We start from the raw sequence: 23,069 nt of genomic DNA, 5'->3' as shown, positions 1-23,069 counted from the left end.
GAGACTAGAACCAAATGCACAAATATTGGGGAGAACCACACAATAAACACTTCAAAGATACCAGTTTGCATGTGGCCTAAGCCAAAAGGAAGAAAATAGGCTGGGGTGCCTGGGTGGCTCACTCAGTTAAGCGTCTGCCTTCAGCTTGGGTCATGATCCCGGGTCCTGGGATTGAGCCCCACCTCAGGCTCAGCAGGGAGTCTGCTGCTTCTCCCTCTGCCTCTCCCCTGGCTTGTGTACTCGTTCTCAAATAAATAAATAAAATCTTAAAAAAGAAAACAGGCTAAAGGGCATCATGATCAGTAGTACTATATTCCTCTGTGGTTTGCTGTGTTCAGTTCTGTTGATATATTTTGTGTTTACCTGCAGATACTTCAAGGTACAAAACATTAAATGTGCTAGGAAAAAATCACTTGTGAACCAGTTCAACTTCCGGGTTATATTTACTCCCCCAGTTAACAATCATGTCTGAGCTCTTTCCTGTAACTGTTACAGATAGACATTTTCTAGCAAATGGACTGTCTCCTTTCTCCAAGATTAGAACCTTAGTACACATATTATTTCTCCACTTTCTTCTTGCTAAGATTGTTATTAACAGTTGCTTAGATTTTGTAGTAAATTTTACTGGTTTCTTTATCTTTTGAATTTGGAAATATGCCATTAGTATATAATTTTTACTATAATCCTTTCTGATATGTTTTATAGATAGTAAACTTTCTGAGTCTTGTCATATCTGGAAATGTCTTGATTTGCCCTCCCTCTGAACAGTAGTTTGACCAAGTAAAAATTTTAAGTTTATAATCATTTTCCATTGTCTTTGCATCTAGAATTACTGGTGAAAAGGCTGATGATTATCTGATTCTTTGTACTGTTGTAGATAATCTGTTATTTTCTTCATGGGAACTTGTAAGACTTCATTTCTATTTTTGATGTTCTGAAATTTAACACAATTTGTATAAGTTCCTTTTTAATTCATTCCTGGTTGATACCTGGTGTACCTTTTCATTTGTAAGGATTCGTGTCTTTCTAAACTCTGATTTTCTCCTTATTTTCTTTAATTAATCCCTTCCTTTTTTATCTCCACTCTCTCCTATTAACTGTTGGAATATTTTTGTATCTCGTGTCTCTTAATTTTTCTTTCAAGCTTTTCATACTTTTGTCTTTTTATGTGAAATTCTACAAAAATCCCTTAGTTCTTTTATTTCATTAATTTGTTCTTCAGTCCTGTTTATTTTACTCTTAGGTTTATCTATTGAGTTTCACACTCCAGGAATCATGTTTTTCATTTCTAAAATTGTAGTTGGTTCTTTTTCCCTAAGTCTGTTTTTTGTGTCATGCTGTAATATTCTCATTTAAGGATATTTATTAGACTTTTTAAATCTGCTTCTTTGTGTTCCATTAACCTTTTTCCTCAGGTATTCTCTTCATTGAGTTTTGTTGCTTCTCTTTCAAGGTGGTCTTTTTTCTTATATGTGGTAATTATTGGTTGTCTCCTTGTTATTGCTGGTGTTCCCCGTTAGTCTGAGAGTTCCGTATTGTTGAATACAGTTTGCCTCTGATGTGAAGGTAGTGGTAGGATATGCCAAGCGCTGACCTCCCTAATTGTCCAGCACGTTGCCATACTCTGAGTGCTTCTCTGTGTCTGAGGCCCAAGCTCCTCTCCTCACAGATCCCACCGAAGGACAGCCTCACTGTTACTCATTTCTTCCCACAAACTGGGGGTGCAATGGGCTGTTGCAGAAGAAGGTAGAGAAGGGTGCTGTGTCCCTGACTGTTCATACTGGGGAGTTCCAGCCAGCAGTCACACAGGTGGCCCCAGAGTCCCTTCCAGTTCCCAGCTCGTCTGCCTTTGGTCCCACCCCTTCATTTCGCACCCCGTGGTCTGTGGCTTCATCTTCCATTCTTCACGTTTTAAGGATTCTTTATGATTGCTATTCGGTCAAAAACACCTCTTATTTTTCCACATTATCGTGGATTGTACAAGTGCACTGTATATAGGCGTACACGTACAGATGTGTGTATCTTCTCCGTCATTTGTAGGTTTTGGGGGTGAGAAGAATAGAGCATGTGCTCAGTCTGTTATCTTGATCCCAGATCTCCAAAGGGTGAATATTACTAAAATCTGTTGAAATGTTATGAGAATCTGTTCACAACTGTCTCCTTTATTCTTTAATGTTGTATTACAATTTGTTGCTCTTTAGCAGGTAGAAATAATGATACAGAGGTTATTATAAGCATATCATTTCCTCTACTGTGGGTAACATTAAATGGTATAAAATTACCAAGGATTGGGCGCCTGGGTGGCTCAGTTGGTTGAGCGACTGCCTTCGGCTCAGGTCATGATCCTGGAGTCCCGGGATCGAGTCACACATCGGGCTCCCTGCTCGGCAGGGGGTCTGCTTCTCCTTCTGACGCTCTTCCCTCTCGTGCTCTCTGTCTCATTCTCTCTCTCAAATAAATAAATAAAATCTTTAAAAAATAAAATAAAATCACCAAGGATTCTACTGCTGTGCAAGAGGTTATTTGTAGGTTTGGCTCATGCCTTTGAAACCAAATCATGCATTGATTCGTACTATAAATGTGAATATGATATAAATATAAATATGTGAATATATAAATTTGAATATAAATATTCCTGCTATAAACATTTACTGCGAGCCTTCTAAATGTTAGTCATGTGTAAGGCTGTATGAGTAAAAATATGACTACAAGATGGTCTCCACCATGGAGAAATTCATTCTGGGGAGGGAGGCAAACTTGTGTGTATAGATTATAAGTGTTGTTAGTGTCATGGGGGAAATAAAAGAAGCAACAATTAGCTTCCAGTCATGAAATCTTGAATGGAAATGTGTAATGGTCAGTACATTGAGGTATTCCAGTTTCATCTGTATGTTTTTGAATATTCTGTAGTTTCTGGATTTTTCCCAGTGTTCTGTCAGTGGAAATACTGACAGGAATTCAGAATTCTGACAGATAAGGATGCATGAAAAGAAAAGGTTCATGTGAAGAATGTTGGTGATCCAGGTCAAATTTGGGAAATGTGTAAACATGACAATGAGTACAAAGGTAAGGTATCTTCCTAAGTTTTTCTTTTTAACTAAGCTTTGTTTTCTTGCAGTGTTCATAGTTGGGATCATGTTACTCAGGGTCTGGTGGAACTTGGCTTCATTTTAATGGATTCATATGGGCCAAAGAAGATTCTTGATGGAAAAACTATTGAAACCGGCTCAGGTCTTTCAAAAATACCAAACCAGCATGCATGTAAGCTGGGTGCTAATATCCTGTTGGAAACTTTTAAGGTGAGTCTCTAGTTTGACAACCATTCCCTAATTTGGTAAAATTGTATTATAAACAAGGCATGGCATTTGCTTGGGAGCTTGGAGGACAAGGCAATTTGAGTATGCAGCAGTTTCCAGGAACAGAGGCTGGGATAGTAATTGAAACTACTACAACAAGTAATTGATAGAATATTTGCTTTTTCGTCCTTTATTTATATGAGGTTTTTATTTATTTTAATTTCTTCTTTTTCTGTTCCTTAGAAGTTTGAATATAAATTAGCTTTTCATGATTTACTCTTCTTCCTCCAGTAGTAAATAATTTTTGATCATATTCTGTTTTGGGCCATGCTTTTGGATGCTATTATACAAAAAATAATCTTTTAGATTATTTTTAGATAATGTAGAACCGTAGAACATCAAGCTTGAAGAATCATGCTTCTCGGTTCATTGTTTTTGAAGAAACCAAAATAGTTCTTACATTTTTAAATTCATTACCATATAACGACTGTCATCTCAATCTTAATTTCTGAAACAGCTTTCAAAAACGCATTTCCTTTCAATTAAAACAAAAGCTAGGTTATGTCTGAGGCTAAACAACTTTGCTAATGATTCCTCTATGTCATTTTCTTGACATTGAATTAATGTAGCTACACGCCAAAAGTGTCTGCTGAAAATGTTATTTGGAGGCTAATTTGAATGTAAATCTAGTGTTCTGATCCGGAACTATCAAGTGAATGTGTATAATACTCCTTGAGAGTTGTCTGTTAGATGATATAAATGACCCTTTTTAAGAGTAATCTGATTAAAAGAGTGAGAGATTTTAATATTTTTTGTTTTAAGATTAATGCTTTTTTAAAACTAGTGAGGTTCTCTTTGGTTTCACAAAGATGTTGTCTTTGTTAAGGCATCTATAAAGCATATAATTTACTACTAATCTAGTGTTAGTCTGAGGTCTGAAAGAAATTAGTCTGTACCTTAAAGTAATCAAGTTGAGGTAAGAATTTTAATGAAAATTTGAGTGAAAATTCAAAACAGATTTTTTTTTTTTTAGGTGACTACTGTGCTTCCAGAAACTGAGGAAGGGTTTGGTGAAGATTTTTCAGATTTCCAGAAATTTTCATGGGCTTTTAAATTTTCAGCTGAAAGTCATACATAGCGTACTGTCAGAAATAAGGGTTTTGGCATGTAATGGATACCTAAGTAGAATTATTCCTGTTTGATGCTGAACCTAACACATAGTAGTACTTTCATGTGAGCTCTCTTGTAGGCTAATAAACATGGTAGTTTGCCCTGCTAATGAATCTTCTGAGCACAGAATAAGGATAGAATTGAGTGATTCTGTCTTTCCAGACGATTCACAGTATATTTGTCTTTGAAATAAACAGTCAAGTTTTACCCATATCCAAACTGTTCCTCATTCTGCCTAACATGAATTGATGCAGTTGTAAGCTGAAGGTCACCATGGAATATTTTATTGACTGTTCTGTTCTTTTTAGATCCATGAGATGATCAGACAAGAAATTCTGGAGCAAGTACTCAACAGGGTTGTTACCAGAGCATCCTCTCCCATCAGTCATTTCTTAGGTATTGAACTGTGAAAGGGTGAAAAGGTGTGAAAGTTCTAAGGAATATTTTCATGTAAATATCATACTGTTTTGGTCCTGGAATTTTTTTTTTTTTTTTTTAATGTGGCGCTTGAACTCAGATGCTGAGATCAAGACCTGAGTTGAGATCAAGAGTCAGACACTTAACTGACTGAGCCACCCAGGCGCCCTGGTCCTGGAAGAAAATTTTTAATGATGCAGTACTTTAATGCAGTATCTTTGATTATGATGTCAATGAGACATAAGTCCATTTACATCGTGGCCGTCAAGAAGGAAAGGAGCATATATAACTAATGAGTAAAACTATCTTGCATCAGCTCTCTCTCTTCTGTTTTACTGTTTCTGTAGTGAGTGTTGTACTTATGCTGCAACTCATTGACCACCCATCTCCTTAACCCTTGACATTCTAGCTTCAGTACTCCTCTCTTTGTATTTTAATACATATTTTCTAATGCCAAATCCACTGGTCTTTTCTCAGCCACCAACTTTCCTAATTTCTGTATCATTCAACACCATTTACAATTTCCCTGAAACTTTCTTAGATAGGTTCTCTGGTAACTAACAGTTTGCTTCGTATCGTGCGTGTGATCAGTTCTTCTCTTCCTCCTTTAGTGGTTCCTTCTAACCTTAAGCATCAAGATTCTGCAAAGTTCAGTCCTTGACACTCTATTCTACTTTTTTTCCTTCTTTACAGCTTTATTGAAGTATAATTGAAGTACAGTAATCTCTACATATTTAAAGTCTAAGAGTTTGATGACTTTTGACATGTGTACAGCTGTGAAACCATCTACACAATGAAGATGAACTATCACCCACAGATGTTTCCTGGTGCCTCTTTGTAATTCTTTCCTCCATCCCACTCTTGCTCCCCACCGCCTATCTCCAGATGAGTCTGCTTTCTGTCTATAATAAATGCCATTTTTTGAATTTTATGTAAATGGAATCCTACTGTATGCACTCCTTTTTTTGTCTGACTTCTTTCACTTAGAATAATTTTTCCATGGTTGTTGCATGGATCAGTAGTTGGTCCCTTTTTATTAGTAGTAGTAATACCTGGTGAGAATATGACCTCAGTTTATTTATTCATTCGCCTGTGGACAGGTTATGTAGGTTGTTTCTGTTTTGGGGCTATTATGAATAAAGCTGCTATGAACATTCATGTTTAAGTCTTTCTGAGGAAATACGCTTTCATTTCTCTTGGGAAAATACCTGGTAGTGGAATGGGTGCATCATATGGTAGATCTATGTTTAATAGTTAAGAAACTGCCAGACTGTTTTCCAAAGTGGTTGTACCATTTTACATTTCTACCAACAGTGTTGCTCGTCACTCCACATTGTGACCAATACTTGGTATGGTTAGTCTTTTTAATTTTAGTCATTCTGATAGGTGCATGATAGTATCTCATTGTGGTTTTCAAATGTCTGTTGAAATCTTTTGTCCATTTTTAAAAATTGAGTTGTTTGCCCCCTTATTACTGAGTTGTAAAAGTTCTTTATATATTCTAAACACAAGTCCTTTGTCAGATATGTGGGTTTTTTTTTTTAAGATTATTTATTTATTTATTAGAGAGAACACAGAGGGAGAGTCAGAGGGAGAAGCAGGCTCCTCGCCGAGTGGAGAGCCCAACGTGGGGCTCGATCCCAAAACCCCGAGATCACAACCTGAGCCGAAGGCAGACTCTTAACTGACTGAGCCACCCACACACCCCCGATATGTGTTTTGCAAATATTTTCTCCTCGTCTGCGGTTTGACTTAATGTTTGTAACAGTGTTGTTTGAAGAGCAAGTATTTTTAATTTATCAGTTATCAATTTATCAGTTTCTTTTTATATTTCCTGCTTTTTGTGTCATGTGTTAAAGAATCCTTGCCTACACCGAAAATCACTAAGATTCACTAAGATTTTTTCCTCTGTTTTCTACTAGAAGCTTTATAGTTACAGCTTTTATACTTAGATCTGTGATCCATTTTTGTTAAATTTTATATATGGTGTGAAGTAACCCGAGTCCCCCGACCCTTTGGCTATTCAGTTGCTCCAGCACAATTTTTTAAAAAGATTGTCTTGGCATTACCATGGAATCTTGGAATTACCATGGCATCTTTGCTGAAATCAACCAACCATATATATGTGGGTCTATTTTAGGAATCTGTTCCAATGATCTGTTTATTGTCTTGATTAATATACCTTTATAATAAGTCTTAAATATCAAGTAGTGTAAATCTTTCAACTTTGTTCTTTTTCAAAATAGTTTTGGCTAATCTAGGTGCTTTGCATTTCCAAATAAGTTGTAGAATTAGCTTGTCAATTTTTATAAAAGACCTGCTCAGGTTTTGATTGAGATTTCCTTGAATGTATGGATCAGTTTGGGAGACAATTGGCATCTTAACAATATTGAGTCTTCTAACCCATCCATGAACACAGTACATCTTTCCATTTATTTAGATCTTCTTTAATTTCTTTTAGCAATGTTTGTAGACTTCAGTATGGATCTTGCATATCTTTTGTCAGCTTTATCCCTAAGTATTTCATTTTTTTGATGCTATTGTACATGATAATTTTTAAAATTTCAATTTCTAATTGTTAATTGTTAGCATGCATGTAGAAATGGTTGCTTTTTTATACTGATCTTATATCCTGCAACATTGCTAAACCCATTTTATTAGTTATAATTGCTTTTTGACAGTTCCTTAGGATTTTCTACATACAAATCATGTCACCTGCAAATCAAAACATTCCTGATATCAGTAATTTGCATCTTCCTTATCAGTTTGGGTTAGAGACTTGTCAGTTTTACTGATCTTTTAAAGAATGAGCTTCTGGTTTGAATTCTCTCCATTGTTTTCTGTTTGCAATTTCATTGATTTCTGCTTATTCTTTTTTTTTTAAATTTGATTTATTTACTTGAGAGAGAGAGAGAGAAGGAAAAAAAAAACACAAGTGGGGGAAGGAGCAGAGGGAGAGGAAGGGGGAAAGAATCTCAAGCAGACTTTGTGCTGAGCTCGGAGCCTGACATAGGGCTTGATCACATGACCCTGAGATCATGACCTGAGCTGAAACCAAGAGTTGGATGCTTAACAGACTGAGCCACCCAAACACCCTTCTGCTTCTTATTTCTTACCTTTTGCTTGCTTTGGGTTTATTTTGCTCTTGTAAGTGGTTGAAAAAAAAATCAAAAAGAATATTTCATGTCCTGTGAAAAATTTATTTCAGAGTTCATAAAGTACAGTATTATTGGAATATAGCCAAGCTTAATTATTTATGTGTTTTCTATCTTGCTTTTACGTTATACCAGCAGACTTGAGTAGTTGTCATTTATACAATGTGGCCCATAAAGCCTAAAATAGTTATTATCTGGCCCTTTATAGAAAAAGTGTGCCAACTTGTGGTCTCTTATATTTACCTGGATGTTTACATTGCTTTTTCTTCCTTCCTGATGTTCCAGGTTTCCTTTTGTTTGTGTGAAGGGTTTTAACTAACATTTGTTTAATAAAAACAGGGCTGTTCAGGTTATCTAAATCTTCTAGGTAAACATTGGTAGTTTATGTCTTTCAAGGAATTTAACCATTTCATCTTGATTTATCAAATTTATTCCCATAAAGTCATCAGATTCCTTTTAATGACTCTAGGTTCTATATCGATGTACCCATTCTTATTCCTGAGAGCCATGATGTGCATCTTCTTTTTTCTTATCACTGAAGCAAAAGATTTATCAATTTTATTAATCCTAAAAAACCAGCTTTTGGTTTCACTGAATTTATGTTTTTTTTAGTTTCATTTATTTCTGCTCTTTTTTGTTTCCTTTCTACTGCTTGCTTTGGGTTTAAACTGTGCTTTTTTTGGTTAGAAGCTTAGGCCATTAATTTGAGACTTTTTTTTTTTAATACAAGCATTAAACTATAAATTTCCATCAAAAATTGCCTTAGCTACATCCCATAAATTTTGTTTTTAATTTTCATTCAGGTCCAAATACTTTCTAATTTCCCTTGTGATTTGTTGACCTATATGTTATTTAGAAGTATGTTGTTCAGCTTTTGAATATTTGTAGATTTTCCAGCTATTTTTCTGTTGTTGATTTCTAATTTGTTATAAAACATACTGTCTATGACATGAGTGTTTTTTTAGGCTTATTTATTTATTTAAGTAATCTCTACCCCCAGCACGGAGTCCAAACTCAAAACCCTAAGATTAAGAGTCATATGCTCTTTTTTTTTTTTTTTTAAAGATTTTATTTATTTATTTGACAGAGAGAGACAGTGAGAGAGGGAACACAAGCAGGCAGAGTAGGAGAGGGAGAAGCAGGCTCCCCGCTGAGCAGAGAGCCTGATGAGGGGCTCGATCCCAGGACTCTGGGATCATGACCTGAGCCGAAGGCAGACGCTTAACGACTGAGCCACCCAGGCGCCCCAAGAGTCATATGCTCTTGTGATGGAGTCAGCCAGGCGCTCCTATGACATGAATTTTTAAAAATTCATTGAGACTTGTTTCATTCTCAGAATATGGTCTCTTTTGAAAAATGTTCTGTGTGCTTTTGTGAAAAGAATAGGTGCGGTTTCCCATAACTCAAATTAGATGATTGAAGTCTTCTGTATCCTTACAGATTTTCTGTCTACTTCTTAAGAGAGGAGTGTTGAGATCTATGACTTTGTAATTATATGATGTGTCTGCTTCTTCTAGTTCTGTCAGTTCTTGCTTTATGTATCTTAAAACTTTGTTAATAGGGACATAATCATTTAGGATTGTTATGTCCTCTTGGTTAATTGACCTGTTAATTGTTATGAAATTATCTTTTTTGTTCCTGGGAATATTATTTGTTCTGAAGTCTACTTTGATATTAATAGAACTTCTCCAGTTTTCTTTCTTTCTTTTTTAAGATTTATTTATTTTAGAGAGAGCATTGAGTGGGAGGGGCAGAGGGACAGGGAAAGAGAATCTTAAGCAGGCTCTGCGCTGAGTGCAGAGCTCAGTGTAGGGCTCCGTCTCACAACCCTGAGATCACGACCTGAGCCAAAATCAAGAGTCAGATGCTTAACCCACTGTATCACCCAGGCACCCCTCTTCAGTTTTCTTTTGGTCAGTGTTAGCGTGGTATATTTTTTTCATCTTTTTAGTTTTAACTTATTTATATCTTTATAGTTAACATGGGTTTCTTGTAGAAAACATACAATTGTGTCTTTTTTAATCTTTTTTGATCATCTTGTAATTTAAATTGGGGCATGCTGTTTACATTTAATGTGATTTTTAAAAATGTGATTATTATCTGGCTCTTTGTTTTCTATTTTGTCCATCTGTACTTGGTTCCCTTTTTTCTCCTTTTCTGCCTTCATTTGGGTTGAATTTTTTTTTAATTCCATTTTATCTTGCTAATTTGATTACTTCTACCTCTATTTTATTTTCTTTCAGGTTGCTTTAGCATTTATGGTACATCTTTAATTTACTATAGTTTACCTTTAAGTAGTGGTATACCTCAACAGTATACATCCATTTCTTACCTCTGTTCTTATGATTTGTGCTATTCTCATACATTTTACTTCTCTATTTATTGAATTATGTCTACATGGTTATGTTTGCTTTAAACAGTCAATTGTTTTTCAAGAATTTTTTAAAATAAGAAAATGTCTTTTATTTTTACCCATGCATTTACTATCTCTGGTGCTTTTTCCTTTGTGTAGATCTAGATTTCTTTCTTTCTTTCTTTTTTTTAAGAGTTTATTTATTTATTAGCACAAGCAGGGTGAGGGGCAGAAGGAGAAGCAGACCCCCCACTGAGCAGGGAGCCCGATGCAGACCTTGATCACGAGACTCCGAGATCATGATTCAAGCTGAAGGTAGATGCTTAACTGACTGAGCGACCCAGGTGCCCCTAGGTCCGGATTTCTATCCAATATCATTTTCTGTCTGCCTTTAACTTTTGATCTGCCATTGTTGGATTCTTCTGTATGTCACAAAAAGTTTTCATTTAGTGTTAGTTTTTTGGATTTTTTTGTTTTGATTTTTTTTTTAATATTTTATTTATTTATTTGACAGAGAGGGAACAGCAGAAGCAGGGGGAGTGGGAGAGGGAGAGGGAGAAGCAGGCTTTCCACGGAACAGGGAGCCCGATGGAGGGCTCCATCCCAGGACCCTGGGATCATGACCTGAGCCGAAGGCCAATGCCTAACAACTAAGCCACCCAGGCACCTCTACTGTTCTTTGAAAGGTATTTTTGCTCAGTATAGAATTCCAGATTGACAGGATTTTTTTTTTTTTTTTTTTTTTTTAAGATTTTATTTATCATTTTGACAGAGAGCAAGACAGGGAACACAAGCAGGGGGAGTGGGAGAGGGAGAAGCAGGCTTCCCGTGGAGCAGAGAGCATGATGCGGGGCTTGATCCCAGGACTCTGGGATCATGACCTGAGCTGAAGGCAGACGTTTAACGACTGAGCCACCCAGGTGCCCCGATGGTATTTTTTTCTCTTAGTGCTCTAAAAATGTTACTGTTCTTTTGGTTTTCATCATTTCTAATAAAAAGTCAGCTTTCGTTCATACCCTTTTCCTCTCTATATAATTTTTTTATTTTCAGATTTTCTCTTTATCAGTGGTTTTAAGCAATTTAATTATGATGTGCTTTAGTGTAGCTTTCTCCATGTTTCTGGTGGTTGGAGTTTGTCAAGCTTCTTGGATCTGTAGGTTTATGGTTTTCATCGAGTTTGGAACGTTTTGAGATTATTTCTTCAAAAACTTTTTTCTCTCATCTCCCTCCCACTAGCACACACTTCCCCCACCCCCACCCCGGCCCCACAGCAGTACTTATGTAGTAGGCTGCTTTACATTGTTACATAGCTCACAGATTTTCATTTTTAGTCTTCTTTAACTGTTTCATTTTAGATAATGTGTATTGGTATAACTTCTAGCTCCCAAATCTTTTCTTCTGCAGTGATCTTTTCCTCTGCGATTGATCTCATCCAGTAAATTTTTCATATTTAGACATTTGTATCTTTCTGAGTATAGGACCTTTTATATTATGAGGTGTCTGCGCTGTGGTTCTTGTGAATGTGAACTATTTCCTGTCCTTTGTGACCTCTGAGAATATATCTGCCTGCTCCTTGCTGGTGAGTCTTTCCTTGGCTTATGGTAGCTTCCTTACAGTCATACACCTACCAGAGCACAGCTGACCTACAAAGGGGGCTTCTTGCACATCTCCAGAGCCTTCTTCCCATATAGCTCTTTCCTTTCTAGTACTCTGCCCTGTGAATTCTTGCCACCTTAGCTTTCCTGAATTCCCATCTCCATCCCTTTAAATTGGGAAAACCACTGGACTCGGAGTTTCCCCTCTCTGCTGCTGCCTTGAAACTCTCCAGGCAGTAAGATGGGACAGTCATAAGGCTCACCCTCTGTGTTTCCCTTCTCTCAGGGATCATGGTCCTGTACTACTTGTTGTCTGGTATCTGAAAATTATTGTTTAGTGTAATTTGACCTTTTTCATTGTTATTGTTTAAAGTGGGAGGACAGGTCTCCTGGGGGGCTCAGTCAGTTAAGCGTCTGCCTTTGGCTCAGGTCATGATCCCAGGGTCCTGGGATCAAATCCCGCATCGGGCTCCTTGCTCAGCGGGGAGTCTGCTTCTCCCTCTGCCTGCCACTCCCCACGCTTGTGCTCACTCGCCCTCTCTGTCCCTCTGACAAATAAATAAAAATTTAAAAATAAACAGAAATAAACTGGGAGGATAAATCGATTCACCATTATTCCATGATGATGGGAAGCAGAAGTCTGTTACTGCTTTTATACGTTCTCTTCCTTATAGATGTCATGCCTATTTTCATGGCTTCGGTTATTTTTGTGGACTTTGGTGGACATAGCTTCCAAATCTTTATGTCAAGACTGTCTTCTTTCCTGAGTTCAGTGCCTCCATTCCTGTTGGTTATTTCTAGTTAGGTTTTTCTTTTTCCTTTTATTTCAAATGCAATACAGTGTCCTTCAAACAAATTCCCCTTTCAATTATTTGTATTTCTATTATTTAAAGCCTGGCTTTCCAAGTTCCAGAAGCTGGAATTCCTTTTTGTCTTCTCCAACATACTTAATACCTAAGTTCTCTCTTTTTTTCTCTTACTGTTCATTTTTTCTTCATTTTGTACCCTTCTTCCCCACCCATTGCCTAGCTTGCAGTCTTACAGCCTTGCACTTAGACCATCGCCACAGCTTCCAACTGATGACCCTGCTTTCTCTTCTCTCTGCAGCAACTCAACCTGCATATTGCCACCAGATAAGTATTCCTAAAATACCTCTCTGTGACTCAAAAGTCACCAATATCTTCTTTAATAAATGATTAGCTCTTTATCCTGGCCCTTAAAGTCCTTGACAATTTGATCCATCCTGCCTTTTCAACATTCACTTCACTTATTTATTTTTCTGAATCCTTCACCCTGGCTTCACAGATTTCTCACTGTTTTCTGAATTTGTCCTGTATTTACTTTATGTATTTTGTCTCTTACTTTTCCTTTTACATCTAGTAGGCCTTTCTGGTTCTTGGTGCATCTGAATGTCAGCCTTCTTTCAGAATCCAGCTTAAATTCTTCTCTTTGTTCTCCAAAAGCACACCAACTCATGATAATCTCCTCTTCCTTTGAGCTCCTCTTTAGACTCTCTCTTTAACATTTAAGGAATGTTACATTTGCTAGGAATAATAAACTGTGTTTGGGATTATTAGATATTTGGTGTTGATCTGTTATTTACCTCTTTCATTCTTTCAGAATGTATTTTTCTTGACTCCTAACTAAATTAATATTCTTGAAGGAAGAATGACCATGTTTTATGGTTAAGACTATACTATGTATACACATAATAAAAGTTCATTTATTGATTTACTTTAACTTGGAAATATGAAGATGTATGCTACTTGTCAGTAAAACGGATTTCTTCCCTTCTTTTAGATTAATTTTTATAGTCTTAATATTAGCACAGAACAAAGTTTGTAGTATTCTGGTTACGCTGACCATAGAAAAAGTATATAGGATCAGTAGAAATTTATTTTGCAGTATACTTCGGAAAAGAAACAAAAAACTTTTTACCATTTCATTTCCCATATTTATTTTCCTTTTACTTGTTAAATCTTTATTGTTTGAGGCAACTCACTATAGATTCTGTTTTTCAGATCTGCTTTCAGATATCATCATGTATGCACCCTTAGTTCTTCAGAGTTGTTCTTCTAAAATCACAGAAACTTTTGACTATTTATCCTTTCTGCCCCTTCAAACTGTACAAGGGCTGCTGAAGGCAGTGCAGGTAAGTCTTCTGACTCCGAAGGAATTTGACAAGACTAAGGTTGAAGTGCCTAATGGAAGTCAGATGTGATTTTTCATAAATATAAATGTCTGAGAAATTTTATATCCCTTGATTCTTAAGCATAGAGTTTTGTATTAAAAGGGCAGGGGCACTGAGCTAGACTCTGTTTCCAAGTTTACACCTTATTCCTGTCACAATTCTCTCTCCTTTGACTCATTTTCAAGTTAGTGAAGTGATTGAAAAGCCCCTAGAAAACTGAGGACAGGGGCACCTGGGTGGCTCAGTTGGTTAAGCGACTGCCTTCAGCTCAGGTCACGATCCTGGAGTCCCGGGATCGAGTCCCGCATCGGGCTCCCTGCTCGGCAGGGAGTCTGCTTCTCCCTCTGACCCTCCTCCTTCTCATGCTCTCTGTCTCTCATTCTCTCTCTCTCAAATAAATAAATAAAATCTTTAAAGAAAAAAAGAAAACTGAGGACAATAGGTTTTTTTTTTTTTTAAGATTTTATTTATTTATTTGACAGAGAGAATGAGAGAGAGAGCACATGAGAGGGGGGAGGGTCAGAGGGAGAAGCAGACTCCCTGCCGAGCAGGGAGCCCGATGCGGGACTCGATCCTGGGACTCCAGGATCATGACCTGAGCCGAAGGCAGTCGCTTAACCAACTGAGCCACCCAGGCGCCCCTAGGACAATAGATTTAAAGGCATTAATGATTAGTTTAAATTTAGTATTTCTTTTTTTTTTTTTTAAAGATTTTATTTATTCATTTGAGACACAGAGTTAGAGAGAGAGAGAGCATGAGCAGGGAGAGAGGCAGAGGGAGAAGGAGAAGCAGGCTCCCTGCTGAGCCAGGAGCCCGATGTGGGGCTCGATCCCAGGACCCTGGAATCATGACCTGAGCCGAAGGCAGATGCTTAACCATCTGAGCCACCCAGGCGCCCCTAAATTTAGTATTTCAAAGGATGCTATTGTCCTTATTACTAAGTGTAATAAATATTGAAACATGTATTTAAAAACAGAACTAGATTTCCCTCTATAAGCCTAATTGTAACAGTATTGGGTAGAAATGAGCTAAGGCTAATAAATTTGGGTTGTGTTTTGTTTTTGGTGTTTTTTTACCCACTTACTCTTTGTCTTTCAGCCCCTTCTCAAAGTCAGCATGTCAGTGAGAGACTCATTGATAGTTGTCCTTCGGAAAGCCATGTTTGCCAGGTATGGAGCATCCCGTGAGACCCTAGCAAGTAATGCCTCCTGACACTACTCACCGTCCTCTCTGCCATCTCCTCGTATAGTCTGTTCACAGTGGTCATGCAGATGTCTGACCCAACAGAACAGCTTCCATCAAGCAAGGCCTTGTGCAGCTTTCCTTCTCTCATTCCGTTTTCAGATTAACCATATAAAGACAGAATTATTACAGTTTTCACCATACAGATCAGGAAACTCTGGCTCAGAGACTTTCCAAAAGTCAAACGGAGGTTGGTGGGGCTAGAATTTGAGCTTGTGATCTCAGGTACGCTGCTAACACCCCTGGAATAATCTTCAGGACAAAGTTCGGTGCCAGTTGGCAACAGTTCTGAAGAGGAAAACACCTTAATTAAAATATTCAGGAAACTTACTCTAGTGAACATCGATCGGAATTGTGGTCTGGTGACTGTAGACCACATAAACTGTTAAGCAGTGTGAGGGCTTTTTTTGGCTTAGCCAATGCGTCCTGACCTCTCTTCCTTTATTTCTTAGTTTATAAGCTAGGGATGATGATACTACCTCCTAAAAAGTATTATGAGACCAGTAATGGGTAGAAAGCATTTGGTACTTTAAATATGAGATGCTCAATATCACATTGGTTTTTTTTTTTATAGTGCATTCGTGGATATCCAGGGGAACAACTAGTAATTATCCCTCTTCTAGAATTGACAGTTTTTTATTATTGCTTACCCAGAGGCATGTCTGCTAGGCCAAGGTTTGTATGTTGTGGCATCTCCATGAGTTAGTCCGGGCCTCAGTGAGATGAGTGTATCATTTTTCTGAATGGAGGGTTTACAAGGCACCAAGCACTAGACTCCTCTGTGAGGAAGGGAAGTAGTCCTTCAGGCATTTGGCCCATTGGATAGCTTCTTAGTACTCCTGTCCTCATTCCCCACATAGAAGAAAGTATAGATAGTGTCATGAGGTTGAGTAGGTAGTGAAACGTCTTCTGAATTCCTCTACCACTAGCTGCCAGGAACAGCTGATGCTTTATTTTGAGTATTTAAATTCATTTTATTTTGCTCTGTGCTTCATGGCATAGTCCTTCTCTGTATAGAGCTAACTGGACTTTTCTGACCCAGAAGCCTATTCCTGTGAACTTAGTACTGTTTGTTAACTACTTCTCTGTCTATTCCCGAGCTAGCCAGCTTGATGCCCGAAAATCGGCGGTTGCTGGCTTTTTGCTGCTCCTGAAGAACTTTAAGGTTCTGGGCAGCTTGTCGTCCTCTCAGTGCAGTCAGCCCATCGGCGTGAGCCAGGTAAGCAGTGTGCACATGGCACCATGGCGTGTATCGGTGCAGGAGCTGATGGTGTGCAAGCTGTGCTTTCCTCCTCCTGTTCAGGTTGTACAAATGATCCTGAGACTGAGAGTCTGAGTCTAGATGCTCTTATTATCCCCAGTTTTAATAGTTTATTTACTTTGCACATGAACTTTTATCAAGCCTAGTAATCTGAGAAAATAAAACTTTTCACAATTTTTTGGTAATCCGGACTTTGGAGCAATAAAATTGTTTTTATAACTTAAATTACGTACTATATGACTTATAAATAACAAGTTAATGTGACAGTTTTATCAGGAATCCTTCATTGCTCTAGTGTAATTATACAAAACTTCTGTTTATAACATATGGCACAGATTAAATATTAGGAGCACGGGGTATCAGTTTATTGTTATCAGCATCCCCATCTTAAGTATGAGAAGACTAAGGCCCAGGAAGGTTAAATAACTTGCCCAGAGTGATACAAGCAGCAACAGGTAGAGCGGGGATTCGATGGCTCCGTATGCCCTACCTCAAGGACAGGCCTGTAGTAATGATTACGAGTCTTGGTCTACAGTTGCTGGATTTATTATGTAAATCAAACAAGGGCTATTCTTTGTCTTGTCCATTTCTAAACTAAAAATTACCCACCTCTAAACCTCTCAGGATTTTGTGGAAGCAAAAAGAGCTAGATTCTGCTAGCTACTGAAGACTTAAAGGAAGCACTTTAGGCCTTTTAAGTAAAACCAAGTATATTATGACTCCTGGATTCTAGAGGCATGAAATCATCTGTGTGCCTTCCTAAGCAGCTGACTTTGTCAAGGAAGACCTTAAGGGATGGACAAGAGTTAATCTTAAAATGCTTGAAAATTGTTACTCTAAACCAGAATAAGAGTGGCACTTATCATAGCCTCGTGATGATTGTAATGTCAGCCTCAGTCCTGGGTTTTGGCATGTGAGGATAGCTAAGTCAAAGTTTCTGACCAAGAACATAGGTTCATTTTACCTCCTTTATGAAAATTAATTTGGTAAAATACATAAAACTGGCCTCTCCTCCTTTCAGGTCCATGTGGATGTTCACAGCCGTTACAATTCTGTTGCCAATGAAACTTTTTGCCTTGAGATCATGGACAGTTTGAGGAGATGCTTAGGCCAGCAGGCTGATGTTCGACTCATGCTTTACAAGGTAAATCAGAATGGAAGGAATGTGTAGTTCACTCTTACTTGAGGCAATTAGGATTGGTAGTTTGTGATGGTTAGCCACAATTCCAAACACCCAGAAGAAAATCAAGATATTAAGCATAAATCACATTGTACAGTTTACACACAATAAACCTATCGTTTAGGGAAAGCTTTGTATCGGTGTAGACTTTACTAGCCAGATTCCCAGCCACCCACCAAGGGTCAGTCTTGTAAGCAGGCTTTACTGAGGATAACAGTCTCAGACCTACTATGTTGACTCTTTTCTGCAGTCATCCATGTGCAAAAAAGAATCTCTGCCCTTATCTAGCTCCAAATTTTAAAAATTAACTTGATATGGATCATAGACTAATCTGTTAGGATATTAGAGTTCATTTATTCATTAAATGAATAATGAATAATGTTACATCTCAGTTTGTAAAAACTCTTTTATATATTGCTATTAACATTTTTGGTCATATTCATTGCAAGTGTGTGCCAGATTGCCATTTGCTTGGTGGTGGTGGTGATGATGATGATGATACTTTTAGACCTACAAAAATACTAATTTTTGGTTCTTTTTTTATCTTTTCCTTTAAGATATGCTATTTTTATGTGTGAAGAGTCCATAGCCTTCCAATGAATATTCACTAATATTGTCTTCTAGTTTTTTATGATTTTGTTTTTTATGTTTAGCTGCTTAGTCCATCTGAAATTTGTCTTGCTATAATATATAAGGAGTTAACTTTTCTCCAGGTTAACCAGTTGTCCAGATATTATTGCCTTCTTTATGTGTACTAAGTCTGTTTCTGTTTTGTATGTTATTCCTTGATTACATCTATAGATTTTTGTGCCAAGACCAAAGTATCTTTTATCATTATACATTTATAAAAAATTAGGGCTAATTTTCCTTTGTGTCTTTTCTTAACAAATTATTTTAGGGGGTCAACTCTCATTTGCTTTTTCTCAACGATGAACTGTACAATCTCTTTTCCTGGTTCCAAAAAGAAAGTTCTCCCCAGGATTTTAATTTAAATAGGTTGGCGGGGGGGCAGAGGGAGAGAGAGGATCTTAAGCAGGCTCTGTGCCCAGCACAGAGCTTGACATGGGGCTTGATCTCACGACCTTGAGATCATGACCTGAGCCAGAGTCAAGGGTCGGATGCTTAACCGACTGAGCCACCCCGGCGCCCTTTCATTTAAGTAGTTTTAAACTAGGACTGGGAAATTTGGGATGGGAAGAAATACCACAGTCATTTACATTAAGGTGCTTAGGGCCAGGAGACACTTTTGAAGCACTGGAAACTAAGTGGACATAAAACCCTAGAAGAGAAGACTTAATGAAGGATGAGAGAAAAGAATGAAGGTTGGGACATTCTTGACCGTAAAAGAGCAAAGTATTCCAAAGCCTGAAGTGACCTGTTGTTTAAAAATTGTAACAGTTGGGACGCCTGGGTGGCTCAGTCGGTTAAGCGACTGCCTTCGGCTCAGGTCATGATCCTGGAGTCCCGGGATCGAGTCCCGCGTCGGGCTCCCTGCTCGGCGGGGGGTCTGCTTCTCCCTCTGACCCTCCCCACTCTCATGTGCTCTCTCTCTCATTCTCTCTCTCAAATAAATAAATAAAATCTAAAAAAAAAAAAATAAAGTCAAAAAAAAAATTGTAACAGTTATGGTCAGTTTATTAATCCAGTTCTCAGTGACCAGAGATCTCTTTTTAACTCTTTTTAGGCAAATAATCTAAACTTCCTGAATTGTTTCTCCTTCTGCAAATATGGTCTCAATCTTTTTCAAAGAATTGAGAATAGGGTAAAATAAAGTATTGTTTCAAAGTTATGATTGTTCAAATCACTAGTATATCTGTTAAAGAGCTTACTATTTGTTTCCTCTTAGGGTTTCTATGATGTCCTTCGAAGGAACTCTCAGCTGGCTAATTCAATCATGCATACTCTACTTTCACAGGTAATATATGTTTTTTATTTTATGCCTATACAGAACAGATAAGAAAGCATGGAGAGATTGACATTTTCCAAACTTTTCAAAATATAAAATAATTCCCAAATAGTACGCTGGTTGGTACACTGTGAACATGTCTGGGTATGTGATGATGTCCTGATGTTTTATTTTAATTACCACTTATCTGTCCGCCCTATTGCCATCATCTTAACAGTTATCCTCCCAGTTAATGGTGTGCACCCTAAGTCAGAAGGACATTTTAAAGAACCTTTTTTTTTTTTTTAAAGATTTTATTTATTTATTTGAAAGAGAGAGAATGAGAGAGAGCACATGAGAGGGGTTAGGGTCAGAGGGAGAAGCAGACTCCCTGCCGAGCAGGGAGCCCGATGCGGGACTCGATCCCGGGACTCCAGGATCATGACCTGAGCCGAAGGCAGTCGCTCAACCAACTGAGCCACCCAGGCGCCACCTTAAAGAACCATTTGTATAAGGGCTATCAGCAGCTGTGTCTGTTTTACTTCTAGAAGAAAAGAGAGATCTGAAGCAAATGTAGCAAAATATGGGCATGTTAAATCTGGGTTACAGATCCATGGGTGTCTGTTGGTTATTTTCTGTACTTTTCAGTTTAAAAAAAGATTTTATACATTAAGAAATTTTTCATAGGATGATCACAAGGAGAAGAATTCAGCTGGAGAATATTTGGCATAAATAAGACCTTTTACCCTGAACATTTATTCATTAAACATTATTTGAATCTTTTTTTTAAATTGCTTTATTGAGAAATAATTTACATACTATACAATTCACCCATTTAAAGTATACAACTCATTGGTTTTTAGTATTCATAGAATTGTGCAACCGTCAACACAATCAATTTTAGAACATTTCATCGCCTCAGGAAAAAGCCTCACACCCTTTAGCTACCACCCCGTAATTTTCTCATCCTTCTCCCACCCGCCTAACCCTAAGCAACCACTAATCTGCTTTCTGTGTTTATAGATTTGCTTATTGTGGACATTTCATATGAGTGGAATCATACAATATGTGGTCTTTTGTGACTGATGTCTTTCACTTAATGTTCTCACGGTTTATTTATGTTGTTTCATCTATCAGTACTTCATTCCCTTTTATGGCTAAATAATATTTTATTATATGGTATTTGGATCTTTTTATATATTGAGAGTTTGTTGGTTTATAGCCCTCACAGAGCTTCTTCCCAGGTATAATCTGAAATCGGCCCTTATACTCAGAGGGCAGGGAGGGACCAGCAAAAGAGGCAGGCTGCTCCAGGTTGGTAGGTAGCAGCTTTAAGAAGCAAAAGGAACTTACATGTGAGGCTTGTCTTGGGCAGCAGCAAGGCCAGTGCCTCCCTGTGCAGTCAGCTGCCGCATCCACAGAGGGTTAAATAGAGGCCTTAACTGGGCTTAGTCACATGTACTGTGTCGATGTTCTTGGCATCATCACCATCTCAAGGCTGTGTCCTTGGAGCAGCCTCTGGGAGCAGGACGGCAAGGAGAACCCACATTCCAAGGACGGGAGGGGAGGGTAAGGACCTCCGATCCCCCAGGTCCGGCTCCTGGGTAAACTGGTGGTCACATCTTCTGGGTAACTTCCCTCACAGAGTTCAGGATGCAGTTATGTACTGATAATAACAACAATACCATACTGTATTACAGAGAGGGCCAAGTGTGTATGAGGCACTATAAGGTGGGTGATCTCATTTGATCCTACAAAACCCTGTGAAATAAAAATTATCTCCATTTTAGAATCTGAAAGGTTAAGTAATTTGGCCGAGATCACATAGGTAGGAAGTGGCAGAGCTGGGATTTGAACTCAGATCTTCCTGGCTGAAGAGCCCAAGCATGAAAATCCTCACGTAAAAAGCACTAGATTAAAAACAAGGAGAATCTTGGGGTACCTGGGTGGCTCAGATGGTTAAGCATCTGCCTTAGGCTCAGGTTGTGATCTCCAGGTCCTGGGATCAAGCCCCATGTCAGACTCCCTGCTCAGCGGGGAATCTGCTTCTCCCTCTCCCTCTGCCTCTCCCCGTGCTTGGGCTCGTTCTCTCTCAAATGAATGAATGAATGAATGAGTAAGTAAGTAAAATAAATAAATAAATAAAAACAAGGAGAATCTTATCTTTTCAGCAAATGATGTTAAATGATGTTGTGTAAACTGGATGTTCACATTCTGAAAATGAATTTGGATTCTTACCTTACACAGTATACAAAAATTAACCCAGTATGGATCAAAGACCAAAACATTAAGAGCTAAAATTATAAACCTCCTAAAATATAAGGGAAAGGCTTCATGACATTGGATTTGTTAATGACTTCTTGGACATTAACCAGAAGAACAGGTAACAAAAGAACACCAAAATTAAAAACTTTTGTGCAAAGAACACTATTTACAGAGTGAAAAGGCAATCCACAGAGTGGGAGAAAATACTTATAAATCATATATCCAATAAGGGATTAATATCTAGGATATACAAAGAATTCCTACAAATCAACAACAACAAAAACAACCCAATTAAAAAATGGGCAAAGGACTTGAATAGACATTCATCCAAAATATGTATATACACAAATAGCCAATAAACACATGAAAAGATGCTCAACATTACTAATCATTAGGAAAAAGCAAATCACAGCCACAGTGAGATACCACTTCATACCCATTAGGCTGTCTACCATCAAAGTGAAAAATGGTGGGCGCCTGGGTGGCTCAGTTGGTTAAGCGACTGCCTTCGGCTCAGGTCATGATCCTGGAGTCCCGGGATCGAGTCCCGCATCGGGCTCCCTGCTCGGCAGGGAGTCTGCTTCTCCCTCTGACCCTCCCCCCTCTCATGCTCTATCTCATTCTCTCTCTCAAATAAATAAATAAAATCTTAAAAAAAAAAAAAAAAGTGAAAAATGGTGGTGTGTATACAGAAATTGCAACCCTTGTGCATTAATGGTGGTAAGGTAAAATGGTACAGCTGCTGTGGAAAAAAGTATGGCAGTCTTTAAAAAAAATTAAGCACAATTACCATTTGATCCAGCATTTCCCCTTCGGGTATATACCCAAAAGAAGTGAAAGCAGGGATCTTGCATTTTTAATCCAATATGACACCCCTCCTTTAGATGGGAATGTCTAGTCAATTCACATTTAATGTAATTATTGTTATGGTTGGATTTAGGTCTATTTTGCTGTTTAATTGTTTTACTGACTTTTTACCTATATTTTAAATATTTTTAAATTTTTTTTAAAGATTTACTTTAGAGAGAGCACGCACATGAGAAAGCAAGTTGGGGGAG

At 37.9% G+C, this 23,069-nt stretch overlaps 1 protein-coding gene across 3 annotated transcripts in view; it reads left to right on the top strand.

Moving 5' to 3' along the window:
• The window catches only part of FANCI (FA complementation group I), an 81,716-nt gene that overhangs the window by 33,238 nt on the left and 25,409 nt on the right, over positions 1-23,069 (top strand). For all 3 annotated transcript variants that reach the window (XM_064569896.1, XM_064569898.1, XM_064569897.1), the window contains 7 exons: positions 3,119-3,299; positions 4,775-4,862; positions 14,008-14,138; positions 15,277-15,347; positions 16,525-16,639; positions 17,703-17,825; positions 19,708-19,776. In XM_064569896.1, the coding sequence (XP_064425966.1) occupies positions 3,119-3,299; positions 4,775-4,862; positions 14,008-14,138; positions 15,277-15,347; positions 16,525-16,639; positions 17,703-17,825; positions 19,708-19,776 (778 nt within the window). The remainder of the gene's footprint in view (positions 1-3,118; positions 3,300-4,774; positions 4,863-14,007; positions 14,139-15,276; positions 15,348-16,524; positions 16,640-17,702; positions 17,826-19,707; positions 19,777-23,069) is intronic.

Source organism: Mirounga angustirostris, unplaced genomic scaffold (assembly GCF_029215605.1).
Source record: "Mirounga angustirostris isolate CCGP_5_RB_7025 unplaced genomic scaffold, mMirAng1.0.hap1 SCAF_9, whole genome shotgun sequence".
NCBI lineage: Eukaryota > Metazoa > Chordata > Mammalia > Carnivora > Phocidae > Mirounga > Mirounga angustirostris.
Note: the sequence above shows the minus strand (reverse complement) of the source record. Positions and strands in the feature narration are given on the sequence as shown.